The following is a 16,542-nucleotide window of genomic DNA, read 5'->3' as shown; positions in this document are numbered from 1 at the left end:
CCCAAAGTCCAAGGAAAACAATGATGCCACATAGGAAAAGTGATGAAGGGGCTTGTCTCATCTGCCATCAACCGTTTAAAAACTAACTGGTCAAGTAAATATAGAAGAGGCACAGGAAAAACTTGTCTTCTTCTGCTTGATGTTAAAAATATTTAACCTGTGTTGTTTTTGTATATTTCCTTTTGTGAGTATTGGTTTATTTTTTGGTAATTTTTTACTTTGCATAGTCAATCTGTAAGGTGTTTCATACCATATATTTATAACTACTTCTGTCTTTTGGAGAAATTTATTTTTTCTCCTTTTCTATTTTTGCTTGGCCTCAAGGGGGTGTTATTAGGGTTGGAAAGCTGCTAGAATCCAAAGAAGATTTTGCTTCCTCATCATCTCTCAGTGACAAGCTGAGCTCATTAGATCTCTTTTCTTCCTCATGTGCATTTTATTTCTGTCTCTCCCACTATGTTTATTTAACCTATTGTTCATGTTTCTTTAAATACAGGGCAGAAAATGGGAATAGCAATATGAAGCCTCAAGCGTATTTGTCCATGGGAGGCTTCTGATATGAATATCTAGGTACTATTTCTAAATTCTTTTAAGAAAAGATACTTGATCTAGACTTAATCTGGAACATGGTCTATAGTCAACATACAGAATGTCCCCCCAAAAATGTATACACACTGTACAATCTGGTAGCTCAATGTATCTACTTGTAGCCTACATAGTGCAGGAGGGAGGGAGAAGGACATGGGCATAACAGATGAAGGGGCCCTGGTGTGTTGTGTGTTTGCCTTAAAAACTGAGAGCAGTCCTCAGAGCAGAAGTACCTGGACTCATATATTCCAACTAGAGGCCTGGTGCACAAATTTGTGCACTGGTGGAGTCCCTCAGCGTGGCCTGTGGGGAACGGGCTGAAACCAGCAGTCCAACACTGCCTGCTGCTCCTGCTCATCCTGGCTTTGCTGTGTCTGCCACTGCCACTTGGTAGGCTTGCTGCTGCTCCGCTGCAGTCTCTGGGCTGTGGTAGCCAGTCGTAAGCCCTGCATCTGGCACATGTTGGTCAGCTGAGCAGCACTCCCACTGTGGGAACGCACTGACCACCAGGGGGCAGCTCCTGCATTGAGCGTCTGCTCCCTGATGGTCAGTGCATATCATAGCGACCAGTCGAATGATCAAACGGTCACTTAGACTTTTATACATATAGATGTGACTCTAAAATTAAGAGAAGGTAACAAGGAGGAGATCCTTTTCGATTCACTGTATGCTTTTGCAACCAGATTAATAAAGTGCAACATTTACCTAGTGTGCACAAGGCACCCTCTATGACTTGAAGTTTCAACAGCAACATGCAGGCTACCTTGTTTTTTACTATTTTCTGACACCATCTCTCACCCTGATCTGCCTTGCTCATGCCCCCAGATAAACTGGGTCATTTTGAGCATTGATTTTCTAAAACAAGCATCTTCCTCAGGGCCTTTGCACTGGCTGATTCTTTTGTTTGCAAAGAACATCCCTCTTAGTCTCCTGCTTATTCTTCACTGAGGTGTCTGTTGAACTGTCATCTGTTGGCAGGTCTTGGCTAAACTCTGTAAAAATGAACACCCTCTATGCATTATCTTCATTTAATGTGATTTACTTTTCTTTATAGCATCTTCACCATTGGATATGTGATATTATTATTTTTATTTGATTAATTTTTTTATCATTAGTTTATAGAGACTTTTCTTTTTCAGCATTGCATATTGTGAACAGTGCCTGGAACATGGTTTATAGTCAAGATACAGGGTGTCCCTCCACCCCTAAAAATGTATACACACTGTACAGTATGATGGCTGAATTTTATAAATTAAATGCATTTTAATAAATACTACCTTTATTATTATTCAAAGTGTGAGTTACATTTTTTTGGGACACCCTATAGATACCTCAAGTGAATGAAAGATATACTCAATAAAACAGCAATATGCATTATGTTTGAAGAATTGATTGATGGTAAAAAAGGAAAATCTAATGAGAAACGGCAATAGAGATGACTTAATGAGAACTAGATCATATACCAAATATAGAAATTATTTTCCTGATTCTAAAATGCAAATGTGTTATTTATTCTCAGTTACTAATGCTTGCTAATGTGGAAATTAGTTTTTCCATTTTTTCTTTTCTTTTCTTTTTTTTTTTGGTAGTCACCTCTGACACATGGAACTAGGCAATGGTACAGAAGTTTCAGAATTTCTTCTTCTGGGACTTTCACAGGCACCGGAACTACAGCCCCTCATATTTGGGCTTTTCCTCTCCATGTACCTGATCACTGTGTTGGGAAACCTGCTCATCATCCTGGCAGTCAGCTCAGACTCCCACCTCCACACACCCATGTACTTCTTCCTCTCCCACCTGTCCTTGGTAGACATCTGTTTCACCTCTACCACCATCCCAAAGATGCTATGGAACATCCAGACACAGAGAAAAGTTATCACCTATGAAGGCTGCATCATCCAGATGTATTTTTATATCCTCTTTGCAGTGTTGGACAACTTTATCCTGACCGTGATGGCCTATGACAGGTATGTGGCCATCTGCCACCCCCTGCACTACTTGGTCATCATGAACCCCCAGCTCTGTGGACTGCTGGGTCTTGTGTGCTGGATCATGAGTGCCCTACATTCCTTGTTACATAACTTAATGGTGTTGGATCTGCACTTCTGCTCAGACTTGGAAATCCCCCACTTTTTCTGTGAACTCAATCGGGTGCTCCAACTTGCCTGTTCTGACACTTTTCTTAACAACATTATGATTTATTTTTTAACTCTGTTGCTGGGCTGTGGACCCCTTGCTGGAATCCTTTACTCATACTCTAAGATAGTGTCCTCCATATGTGTAATCTCATCAGCTCAGGGGAAGTATAAGGCATTTTCTACCTGTGCATCTCACCTCTCAGTTGTCTCCTTATATTATGGTTCAGTCCTAGGTGTTTACCTCAGCTCTGCTGCTTCCCAGAGCTCACACTCAAGTGCAGCAGCCTCGGTGATGTACACCGTGGTCATACCCATGCTGAACCCCTTCATCTATAGTCTGAGGAACAATGACATAAAGAGGGCCCTAGAAAGATTCTTTGGCAGGTAAGCTAACTGTAGCAGTCTGAAGAAGTGCCCATAAAAGCAGGGTTCAAAGCCTCAGAGCCTGATGTTCTGACGCAAATAAAGCCAGTCTTTGGCCCATACATAATTCTCATTTATCTGATGAGTTAACATGAATTACTTTAGCATAATTTATTCTTTTATGACATATATCATTCCAAGTAATTTTCTATTGTTTTCCTCAAAGAATAGTCATGAATTATCCTATTCCTATGGACAAAATGCACTTGGCTACTAAGGGCATTTGCATAATTTAATGTACAGGAAAATCTGAGACCCCAGTTTTCACTTATATGTTCATCACCATTTTCTATAGCACTATCATTATTGTTATCCTTGATAATGTAGACTTTAACATGCTAGTATGTTTTATAGCTCATCTCCTGGTTTTATAGTCTTTATTCAGCTGTGTGTCCCCATGCTTATCATAGCCACTGGCAAAAATTGACTATCTAACTCATGTTTCCAAGAAGCGTCTACATGGAAATGTAAATTTTAATAAATAGACTGATGTAATATGGTTAGAGTCTTAAGTGTTCTTAAATATGATGAAGCAAAAATAAACATACAACTTATTACTACTCAAAATTTTTTTCATGGCATACATCTACTCATTAAAGTGTGGATATGATGTCAATGGGAAGGGTCCTTATTTATTGGGGTGAAAAATTACCTGAAGTGTTTTATGTGCTTTTTCTGAACTATTTTCCTGTTTCTGATTAAAAACATTCAATATGCTTCCTACAAATGTGCCTCCTTCTAGTGCTCTAAGCTAATATCTCCCCTTTTCTAAACATTTTCAAATCCACCAAAAGGAGTGAACAATCTCAGTATCATACAATATATATATCTCCTTTATATTCTGGAATATCTTCAATCTTTATTACCAAAGGATGAATCACACAGGAGTTAAAATCATGCCCAGTCATGTGAATAAGCATCACAAATTTCCTGCACAAACATGCATGTCCTTCCACTCTGTCCTGACTACCTGGAAGGGAGCCTCTGTGGAAGCACTTCTATACAGTTATCAGAAATGTATTTAAATAGCAGAATGATTGTGAATGCTGTCCTCAAATATCAGTACAAATGCCAAAAGTAAGAAGTAGCAAATTACTATAATTTCCCTCAGTTCTGTTCTCTTTGATTATAGGATCAATTCATTATTGCTATATACAAGCCATCATAAAGGCAAATAGTTTAATATAATTCCTTTATTTTCTAATGGGTTTGTATAGTGGGGTGGGTGTCCTATTCTCTACTGGTCTCTTCATGAGTCTGTAGTCAGTTGGGGTGTCTCCGCTGAGCTGGGCTGGGCTTTCTAATGTATTAGGGGCTCAGCTATGGTGAATGACCTAGGGAGGCTTGGCTGGAATAAATGAGCTCTGTCTGCATGTTCTCTCCTTCTCTGGAAGGCACCCAGGATTTGTTCACATGGCTCAGCCAGGGTTCTGAGTGACAGCAATGGAAATGCACCAAGACCTGGTAAAACGCACTGTCACTTCTACCATATTTCATTGGCCAAAACAACTAAAATATTTCAAGTTCAACCAAGATTGAAAAGTGGAGAAGAAGACTACAGCTCTGGCAGGGACGAGCTCATGGTCACATTGGCCAAGATATGGAAACAGACAAAGAATTGGGGCCATATCTGCAAAGAGACCACCATTTGTTTACATTTTAATTCAGTAAAGTTTTATTTCTGCATCCCCACTCAAAGGCTCAATGATCTTAGGGAAGAAAGTGAGAGTACAAATATGTTTAATGAGCAGATGTGGAAATTCTACACTAGATGATCAGGCCCTTACAAATATAAACATCACCCTTCTGTCACTTGTCTCCAGCTTACCATTTCTAGGCTTAAAAAGTAAAACTTTCTCCTTCCCGATATCTCCTGTCCAGGGACTTAACTCATTGACTAACAGAGCTAGAAAGCTGTTGCTTTCCTGATACCATCTTTTTTGACATCCTCATGTAGACATGGCTTCTCTTTTTATTGACCTGCTCTTAACATATCCGTAATGACTTCTAATCTGACACTTTTATTTGTTGGGGGTGCGGTCCTGATGGAAGGAGGTGGCATCTGAAATGCACAACAACAGAGAAATAAGTATTTGAGAGAATAGAGTTGCTGACATTATGCTGAGTAAAAGAAGCCAGTCACAAAAGGACAAATAGTGCATGATTTCACTTATATGACATATCATATCTGAAGTAAATTCATAGAAACAGAAAATACAGCGGTGGTTGTCAGGCATGGGAGGAGGGGGCATGGGGAGCTAATGTTTAATGGGTGTAGAGTTTAAGTTTTGCAAAGTGAAAAAGTTTTGGAGCTTGGTTGCACAATAATGTGAATGTACTTAACAGTACTGAACTGCACACTTCAAAAAAAAGAAAAGAATTTTGACACGTGATACAACATGGATGACCCTTTAGGATATTATGTGGAGTGAAATAAACTAGTCAGAAAAAGACAAAAACTGTATTACTCCACTTTTTTAAGGTCCCAACAGAAATCAAACTCAGAGACCAGAGGTATAATAGTGGGTGCCTCAGGCTAGTGGAGGTGGAAGAGGAATGAATGTTTAATGGGGACCGAGTTCCAGTTTGTGAAGATGAGAAAGTCTAGAGATGAATGATGGTGATGGTTGCATGGGAATGTACTTAATGTCACTGAACTGTCCACTTAAATAGTGGTTAAGATGGTAATTTTTATGTTACATGTATTTCATCACATTAAAAAAATCCTGGGCAGAAGGCTAAGAGTGGCCACACATAACATTCTTTACTTTTGTGCTCAGACAGTGGCCAGGTGAGAAAAAAACCTCTGATTATTTAAACCCTGAGCTTTGGGGTTTGTTTGTTACTAGAGCACAACTGAACCTTCCCTGACTTAGATGTGTCAGCTCACACCCATGTCCTCTCCCATGTATGCTGATGCCCTCAGCCATGAAACTCAGTGCTAGGACGATGAAACTCAGTGGTAGGACGATTAAACTCAGTGCTAGGTGAGAAATGAGGCACTTGCCTCAGAAGCAAAATTTAAGGGGGTACCAAAAACTCAATAGTCAAAAGATGACTATTATTTGAATGCAGTCTTACAAAAATCAAAATTAATGCAAAACATGCATGATGATTTAAATAGCAAAATGTTAAATTAAGACAGGATCTGTCAAGCAATGTGCTGAGACATTTTAGAACAGAAGACAAGGGAATAATTAATTTTTGATCCTCATTTGTCTCACTGTAGTCCCTGCCCTGGTAAACACCCAAGATGCTCTGCCTGGGGATTTCTATGGCCCATGTGGCCCCAGGTCAGAATTGATAGGGAGTTAGCATCCCTGGGAAATGACCCTCCATCACTTTTGGTGGATCAATACCCCAGCTCCCTCACTCCTCAAGGGTGTGTTCTACACTCTCTCAGAAGTTCCTGGAGAGACTGAGCCCCAGGTGCTCACTGCAGAAATTGTTCATTCAAACTCTCACTATTTGCTGCCTACACCACCCTATCTCACATCCCTTCTTCTCTACTCATGCTTTCTAGATCCACTTCTAAAAATGTACCTGCAATCAATCTTTATCTTAGGCTCTGCAGTTCAGGGAAGCCAGCCCAAGGCAGACATCTATTACAATTTTATTTCAACCGGGCAAACACTAGAAACCCTGATTCACCTCTTAATCTCTCGCCAAATCTGTTGTGTTAGCGATTTACTACTGGGCAACAAATTGCTCCAAATATAAGGGCCTAAAATAACAGCAAATAGTTATGATCTCAGAGATTTTGTGGGTCAGGAATGAGGTATGGCTTCTCTGGGTTCTTTGCTTCAGGGTCTCTAATGGGCCACAGGGTCAGCTGAAGGCTTGATGAGGGAAAGGTCCATTCCCAAGTCCACTCAGGTGTTGTTGGCAGGACTCAGTTACTTGCTGGCTGTTCAGTAGGCAGCTCTCAGCTCCTCACCACATTGGTCTCTCCACAGGGCAGCTCACAATGTGGCAGCTGGTTTCACCAGAGCAAGAGATAGAGGGAGAGAGAGAGGGAGAGGGAGAGGATGAGAAAGATAGATAGATAGATAGATAGATAGATAGATAGATAGATAGATAGATAGATGATAGATGATAGATAGAAAGAGAGAATGCATGCCATGGTAGCAAGATGGAAAACTCAATGATCTGTAAACAAATCTTGAAAGTGACACTCACCACCTTGGTCTTACTCTACCATTAGAAGTGAGTCATGAGGCCTTGCCTGCACTCAAGAAGAGGGCATTACACATGGATACCAGGAGGCAGGGATCACGGGGGCTGTCTTGGAGTCTGTCCACTGTTTTTCCCCTTCTTAGTATATTGTTCCACCAGCAGCTCAGTTGTCCAGGCCCCAGGTGTGGGTGTCCTTCTGTCCATAAGGGATTCTAACCTTGCTCTAAATGGCCCTTCTGCTGAAACCGGTTTGGCTCAGTGGATAGAGCGTCGGCCTGCGGACTGAAGGGTCCCGGGTTTGATTCTGGTCAAGGGCATGTACCTTGGTTGCGGGCACATCCCCAGTGGGAGGTGTGCAGGAGGCAGCTGATCGATGTTTCTCTCTCATCGATGTTTCTAGCTCTCTATCCCTCTCCCTTCCTCTCTGTAAAATATCAATAAAATATATTTAAAAAAAATAAATGGCCCTTATGATATCATCTCCTTCCTTCATCCTGTCTTGGCCTTTCTTCTCTTCTTGGAAGCTCAATCCCACCTCAGAACATTTGCACCTGCTTTCCCTCTGCCTGGAACTCTCTCACCCCAGACATCTGTATGGCTCCTCCTTCAGGGTGTTTCACAGGCAGCTGTCCAGGTGTCAGCTGGGACTACAGTCTCTTCTGAAGGCTGGATCAGATAAGCACACACTGCTTTCCAGCTCTAGCTTTAACATGAACTCTTTCAATATGCATTCTTGACTTGCTGTTTAATCCTGTGCAGTAAAGACTTAACTTAGAGGGCTTGGGGTACTTCGATCCTGCACCTTCCAAAGGAAGCCTGTCTGCATGATGCCCTTGCTTGCTCCTGGGAGGTCATCCTTAAGGACCTGAAGTGTCCTGCCTGATAAAGGTGTCTGTATACCTTAGACCTTAGACCATGCCAGAGAGTCATGCTCACAATGTGACTCATGGTAGAGGGCTTGGGCCACCATGCACCATTAGCTTGTTCTCTGAGTAGGCTGAGGTCAGCCACATGAGTGGTCAGCCAAGCCCATGTGAACAACTCTCAGTAAAAACCCTGGACATCAAAGCTCAGGTGAGTTTCCCTGGTTGGAAATACTCAGTAGAGGTTGTCACACATCCTTGCTGGGAGAGTTGATAGCTAGGACTGCACTGGGAGAAGATACCTGGAAGCTCATGCCTAGTATCCCCTGAGTCTCACCCATGTGCCTTTTTCCTTGCTGATTTTAATCTGTATCCTTTCCCTGTAATAAATTGTGACCAGGATTATAACTGCTTTTCTAGGTTATGAGTCTGAGTGATTCATTCACCCCCAACGCAAGCCGGCATTCACCCAGTCCACCTCTTTTGAGATCTTCATCGCCCTTTTCACTGAATGTATATTCTTGCTCATTTGCTATTTCCTGTATCTCTCCCTGAACAGAATGGAAATCTGGAACCTTGTGTACAACTTTCATGAGAGCAGAAGACCAGAGTGGTCAGGGGTCAGGTCCTAACTCTGCCACTGTCTGGCAGTGTGGCCCTGGGTGAGCAACCTCACCTATCTGTGCTTTAGTTCCCCTATCTGTAAAGCAGGAACACAAGCATGAGATCCTCTTTCATAGATCATCGGGAGAGGGATGGGCTGGTTTATTAAGGCCCAGAAAGTACAAGCTTCTAAGTGTTGATCGCTTCCCAGTAGCCAGAGCTCAGTTCAGGACAAAGGAGTTCAGACGACCCTTCTGAGGCCTTTGACATGGAGAGGCAGGAGGGAACCAGAGATGCCCAGATGGTGGACAGCAAGACAGGAGAATTTCCAGGAAGGGCTGGAAGTCCGCCCTGTGGTTCTTGTTCCACACAGAGCCTGCCAAGGCTATTTGGAACTCTCCTGGGAGCCAGGCCCCTGGTCACCACAGCTGAGGATGTCCCGGGGAGTGGCAGAGCTCAGTAGGAAGAAAAGGGCGGGGAAAATCAAATTCTACAGTTTGGACTCCTAGGAAGAAATGTGTGGGAAGAACTGGGAGGTGGAGGGTCAGAGCAGCTGGAGCTGTGGCAATGGCTGGGCGCTGGAGTGCCCCAGAGAAGGCTGTTCTGGTAAGCAGCCATTCTGGCCTGGCCTGGGAGGATGCTGCCCTTCTGCTGGATCTCCTGGAGATGCCGCTGGGCTTCTGGACACAGCCCTACACATCCCTATGGGGAATGCCCCCCTCCCCTTGTAGACTCTTTACCATAAGGCTTTCAGGGTGGCTCATGCCATATATTTTCAGGACAAAGGAATCAGAAGCACATAGTCTGAGTCTAAGGAGCAGTAGTTCTGGAAACAAGACTGAAAGGAAGAGAACAGAGCCAGAGGGGGAGTAATGGGGTGTGGACTTGAGAGGCAAAGGGAGGAGGTGCCTGGCTCTGAGCAGGCTCTGTGCCTCATAATATCCATACCACCAGAGCTCTCACATCAGGGCCACACCTTGGCTGGGGATGAAGCCACTGTGGACTCATGTGCAACCTGGGCACCTCTCTGCCTCTCTGGGCCTCAGTGTTCTTCCTAGTGACACGGGTGCTCAGGTCAAAATACTACAGTCATGTGTTTCTCTATCTCTGTCCCTATCTAGCCACTCCCCCTTCCCTCACCCCAGTGCCAACTTCAACAAACTCTGAGGGCTCTGCTTTCAAAATCCATCAGGAATCTACCCACTTTTCACCTCCTCCATAGCCCCACCCTGGAACAGTTTCTTTATTTCCCACTTGGAACAGTGCAGTCACCTCTGTCCTGGTATTTCAGCTCCCAGTCCACACCCCCTACAGGCTGTTCCCCCAACAGAGGGCAACCTCTTCTCAAGAACCCTTGGTGACTCCAACTCACTCAATACCAAAGTCGAAGACCTCCTCGTGACCCACAAGGCTCTACATGTCCTGCCCTGTTCCTCCCTGACATTAGCTCCTCCCGTTGTCCCCTTGCTATTTCCTCCAGCCCCACTGGCTTCCTACTGACCCTATCTTTCTTGCTTATGTTGAGTGGTGGATATACACAAGCATCTGAGATTGTGTGTGTGTGTGTGTGTGTGTGTGTGTGTGCGCGCGCGCGCGTACACACACCTTTGTTTAATTGTTCCTCATAATTCACAGATTCCATATTTGAGAACTCACCTACTTGCACAGTGAAGTTGGAGAAGTGCTGGTCTAGACTAGGTGCTCTCACCTTTTAATGTGCACAATTGAGGCAGGATAATTACATGTGTTGGGTATTGTTCAGCAGCATCCTTCCAGCCGTGGGCAAACTACGGCCCGTGGGCCGGATCCGGCTGTTCTATCTGGTTCTCTTGCTCTCCCCTCCGCTCCTTTACTTTGAATTTATATTAGTTCACACAAACACTCCATCCATGCTTTTGTTCTGGCCCTCCGGCCCAGTTTAAGAACCTATTGTGGCCCTCGAGTCAAAAAGTTTGCCCACCCCTGCTTCAGACATTGCCAAATAGTCCCTGAGGCACAATCATCTCTGGTTGAGAACCACTGCCCCACAGTGAAAGCTAGAAGCATCCTGACAGAATTCCAATCAAAACCCCATCTCTTATCAGTTTGAGCTTTGAACAGATCAGCAAACTCCTTCAAGCCCCATTTCTGCAATTGGAAGAGAGTTCATCATAATACTACCTCATAGAATGAACATTTCTAAAAATTAGATCAGACAATTCTTACAAAATGATAAGCTCAGGACATGTGTCATAACAATATCTAAATGTATCTCTTATAATTTATATATATATTATGGGGCACAATTTCATCTCTTAACTTGTAATATAAGTATAACATCCCTAATTTTTGACAAATATGTCAGGAAGCCAAAGCGTATGGTTCCCAGGATTGCACCGCAAAGGAACACAGTTTTGCCTGGTTGAAGAGGAGAATAGCAATTTTCCAGAGATATCTGGTCTATGTCCCACCCCAAATCAGACTTTGAAGAAAACATGAAGTCAGGGATTGGATAAGGTTAGACCTCTGGAAAGCATGTGAGATCAAGACAAGGAGCCATACAAACTAAGTACACTTGACTTCTATCTGTCTCTTGGGATCAGAGAATCATTAGGAAAAATTTCTCTTGTACTTATTCCAGGTGGCCCAGAGGGAAATCACCTGCTTAATAGTTGGAATGACATGATGAAAATGTGACTGATGATCAGATATAGAGAGAGCTGTAAATATCTCTCCTGTGGAGTCCCTAAGCATGTATAACCTTGGTAGACAGGACATGGTTATTGCTTTTTATTCCAAAGCTGGCTCAGGAACTGATGCTTCACTCCTTCCTGCTGTCTCGTGTGGGGACAGAGCTTTAGTCTCCATCATCAACCATACAGGGAGGAGTTCCACATAGAGACCTTCCTCTCAGAGACCCATCCAGGTGAGTCTGGGAGGCCAGTAAGTACATCAGGAAAGGATCAGAGAGGATGGAACCTGAGAACTTTTGCCTGAGTCACTGTGACCCTAATCATCCTAGCCCAGAGATGAGATATCTCTGTTTGTACTCTAGATTAAGTAACTAATGTGTAATTAATTTAGTTAATACATTAAGAAATGTGTGTTTGTTTGAATCTGCACTACAAAGACCTTAGTTTACAATTAAGTTATGGGAATGGATGTTCAGTTGGATGACACTATAGAATGAGTGAGATGCATGAAGTGATTGCAGTAAAATGAGAACATATCTGAGAACTTTTGTTGTTTGGGAGAAGAAAACAGAATATTAGGTGTGGATGACAGTGCAGTGGAGTGAGAATGTTTATATTACATTTCAAAGATGGGGTGTGTTTGCGTATGTTTTGTATTTACTTAAAAGACCCTGATCAGTCAGAGAGATGTATCTTACAGAGCAATTCGTGAGACAATCATTGCAGTATCTCCTCTCACACGAGTTATTCACATGAAAAAATATTATTTAATAAGGCTAAAGAGGAATACTAAATAGTGATACTTTGAGTTATTTTATTCCTGGCAAGGTTGCATATATTTTTGGATTTGTTGCCCATTTACTTTCTCTGTTAGAACAAGTGGCAGGAATTCCTACCCTACTCTCAGCCTTTACCCCAGCGGTCATGTTCTCTCTACTTTTAATGAGAAATTCTAGCATGCACTCAGGGAATATAAATTGAGGACTGACCAACTTCTAGGCAAAGATACAGGGTACTGAGAAAAAAGTCATTACAATTATAAAGATGGAAAAATAGAGGTCACCCATTATTCCTTAAATCTTTTTAATGCTACAGAGGAAGCACAGTCAGTTTACATTTTAAGCAGTGAGGACTTCACTGTACCAGCTAATGGGGAAGATGGGGGAGGGTGATATCACCAAATATAGTTAAAATTTTACTTCTACTTCATGTGTGTTTTTAGCATGAAATACCCTTACCCAAACAAAGTTAATGAGTGAAGAATCTTAAACTCAGTTCTATCAAACAAGTTTTATTGAATAAACGTCTACATTAGAATCCTATAGTTGCTGTAAAGTATTCCCACACTAGTTGCTTAACACAAACATATGCTCATACAGTCTGAATGTCAGAAGCTTGAAATGAGTCTCAGTAGCTAATATCAACATGTGTGCAGGGCTGGGGTCCTTCTAGAGCAGGTGTGGATAATGTCCATCCTGCAGGCCTTAAGAGGCTATCAAAATCATTTGGTCTGGCTCTGCCAAGGCATTAGAGATGACTTAATTAAATGTTTGACCAAATATAGCAAGCTAATTATTAAGTTGATAATTTTATATGGCCATGAAATGATGTTATAAATATTCAAATGGCCCTTGACAGAAAAAAGGTTCCCCACCCCTGTTTAGAGGCTCAGGGGAAGATCTGTTTCTTTGTAATGACTTAGTATGGCTGGCCACTTGCATCCCTTGGCACATGTTCCTTCCTCCATCTTTAAGCCAGCTGGGTAGCATTTTCAAAATCTCTCTGAGACCAACTCTTTTGTCTCTTTATCATTTACAGAACCACTGTAGTTACCTTAGACCTACCTGGATGAGCCAGACTCTTCCTCTATCTTAAAGTCAGCCCATTACGAAGCCTGTTCCATCTGCTACCCTAATCATCCTCTTGCTATAAAATATATCATATTTGTGTGCTTGGCGGTGGGAGTAACTAGTGGGAAATGTGCTTACAGACCAGGTACAGGGATTTCTAAAAATCTTCTCATGTTCAGTCTCCCATAATGTGTAACCTTAGGCCAGAGGGCATGGTTATGTTTATTTGTCACTATTATTTGTTTGTTTGGAGCCCCACCTCTGGCTGGGATTGATGCTGCACACCTTCCTGCTGTCTTGCCTGTGAACACAACTTTAGTCTCTATCATCAACCATTCAGGAAGGAATTCAGATGTCCCCACAATGACTTTCCTCTCATAGATATTATCCGGGTGAGTCCAACACCACAACTGAACCTGCAAGAGAGAGAGGGTCACAGAGAATGGAAGCAGGAACATTTACCTGTTGTCACCTGAGAGCCCATTTGACTTAACCCAGAGGCAAGAGATTGCTGTTTGTTTTCTTTTTTTCTTTTTTTATATATTTTTTAAATATATTTTATTGATTTTTTACAGAGAGGAAGGAAGAGGGATAGAGAGTTAGAAACATCGATGAGAGAGAAACATCGATCAGCTGCCTCCTGCACACCTCCTACTGGGGATGTGCCGGCAACCAAGGTACATGCCCTTGACCGGAATCGAACCCGGGACCCTTCAGTCCGCAGGCCGACTCTCTATCCACTGAGCCAAACCGGTTATGGCGCTGTTTGTTTTCTTGATTAATTAATGTATTTATTTCAATGCCTACATAAGAATTCACAGTGTGACTGCTACTCACATCTTTGATGGTATTTCATACTCTTTATCATTAAATTGCTATCACACCAGGCTGGCATGGCTCAGTGGTTGTGTCGAACTATAAACCAGGAGGTCACAGTTTATTTCCTGGTCAGGGCACATGCCCAGGTTATAGTTTCAATCCCCAGTGGGTGGCGTGCAGGAGGAGGAAGCCCTTCAATGATTCTCTGTCATCATTGATGTTTCTATTTCTTTCTCCCTCTCCCTTCCTAAATATATTTCCTATAACTAACAAATATTTAATAGTGAGTGACTAATTGACAGGTCATAACTTGTGATATAAGGTTGAAATGCCAAATTGTTTTGGCAAATGAGTAATGAAGCCCAGAGTATAACACCCTAAGTTTATATCAAAGGAATTTAGTTCTCCCCCTTATTGAAAAGAAAAAAATTGCAATTTTATGAAGACATCAGGGCCTGTGTCCTTAACACAAGTCAATATTTATAGATTTGTGTTTTATAACCAACACTAGAAATACCTTAAATCAGGGTTGGGATAAGGTGCCGGGAGGGTAGTCCTCTGAAAGCAAACAGATTTCATGAGGAAGAACTAGTACATATTGGATTAACTTGACTTCTAAGCTGGTCTTTTGGGAACAGAATCTCCAGGAAAATATTCCCTTCAGTCCAGACCCACCAGGAAACCAGGTGATTAGGAGTTAGAGTAACAAGACAGAAATGTACTTAATGAGCAGACATAGGGAGCTGTAAATATATCCTCATCTCCAGTCTCTCAGTGTGTGTGACCTTGGGCTGGATGGGACCTGGTTGTTGCTTTTGGAATCCTAAGTTTGTCTAGGAGACCTGTGCTTGCCTCCTTCCTGCTGTCTTGTCTGGGCAGAGAGCTTAAGTCTCCATCATCAGCCATCCAGGAGGTTGAACTTTCCCATGGAGATCTTCCCCTCAGAGTTCCCAAACAGGTGAGTCCAGAGGTGCAGTAGGTACTACAGGAAAGGGTCAGGGTCAAAGTCAAAGAGATTTACCTGGGGTTTCTTGACAGGCATCAGCCTGTGGTTGTTTGTTTGCTTGATTAATAATTAATAATTAGTTTATGATGCTAAAAGGAGAAGTGAGCATTGATCTCAACAACATATTGGTAATTGTTGACAATTAACTGATGGAAGCCCAATTAGAGGTGGCAGTGGGAGGCATAGAATATTTCAAGTAAAAGTAGAACACATACAATGAGTTTTGCAACCAAAGGAAGTAGGAAAATGCAGTGCTAGGTATGGAAGCATGTTCAGTAACGTGAGAGCAGCTCTTCTTTGTTTTTATCATGGGATCTATTCAACTCTGTTTCCATATTGATGAGAAAGATCCAGATCCAATCTATTTCTTGTAAATATTACCTTGCAACAGTAGTTCATAAGACATGAATTTCACAGTATATCCTTTCACTCTGGTTATTCAATTCACATGAAAAAGAATTTATTTGATAATTAAAACGAGGTATGCTAAATAGTTTAACTTTGCAATTTATTCATTACCTGTGACCTGAATATATTTGTGGGTTTGTTATTCATGTTTTCTCTCTTGTGAGTTGTCTGTACAAGTCTTGACATTTGTGTAGTGGGGTCAGAGAGTTTTTATTTCTGTTTTTCAGTGCATTCCTTTAAACAAGAAATTGGAGGGTTTCCCCCCCCGCCACTCACTTTGTTGTCATTGAGTACCTTCATGTATGTATATGTGGGGAATTGTGAGTGTTCATTAATAGTGTCTGTCACTCAGTCATGTTGTATTCTCTCCGTTGTGTTTTTAGTTTTCACTTTTCTTACTGAAAAAAAATCCAGCTGCTAAATTTATATTCTTCACTTGGGAATCCTTGCTATAAAACAAAAATGAAAAGTGAATGTTTTGAGTAGTTGGTACTAATATATCACCCTACACACACATTGCCAACTTGTTTCACATCTCCATTATTCCTTATTGTTCCTTTTGGCCTTTGTCGTTAGCTCTATTTCCAAAATTTGCATCATCTTCTACTGTTCTCTGGAAGGCATTCTTTTTCATATTTGACTACAGACTACCTTTACCTTCCATTAGCATACTGGAATTCATTTATTTTTATATAAGAAAAAATTATAACTTAGACACTGCTTTCTCCCTGATTTTAAAAGCCCTTCTATAATATTCTTTTATTTGCAAGTCTGTGGAATTTTAATCTGGAATTAGTGGACCATGTTGATATATAAACTTATTATTATTTTCTGACTTTATATAGATCAATTTGATTCTCACTTCATTTTGTTTCATACAATTGTTTTGTAACCACTACACTTAACCTAATATCAGTCCTACTGATAATCTTTATTCCATACATTCTTAGTTTTTAAAAAAATGTGTCTTCCTATGTTATGCACACATACCCAGTC

The 16,542-nt window shown here is 41.8% G+C and overlaps 1 protein-coding gene across 1 annotated transcript; it reads left to right on the top strand.

Annotated features, from left to right (window-relative positions):
* Nucleotides 1–2,190: 2,190 nt before the first annotated feature.
* On the top strand, nt 2,191–3,114 carry LOC308252308 (olfactory receptor-like protein OLF4; the record flags this gene model as incomplete). The annotated part of the gene is made up of 1 exon (XM_080676714.1): nt 2,191–3,114. One exon carries the CDS (start codon nt 2,191–2,193, stop codon nt 3,112–3,114), a length of 924 nt encoding a protein of 307 aa, XP_080532840.1.
* Between the last annotated feature and the right edge of the window lie 13,428 nt (nt 3,115–16,542).

Source organism: Plecotus auritus (genome assembly GCF_963455305.1).
Source record: "Plecotus auritus genome assembly, chromosome: 6".
Classification (NCBI taxonomy): domain Eukaryota; kingdom Metazoa; phylum Chordata; class Mammalia; order Chiroptera; family Vespertilionidae; genus Plecotus; species Plecotus auritus.
Note: the sequence above shows the minus strand (reverse complement) of the source record. Positions and strands in the feature narration are given on the sequence as shown.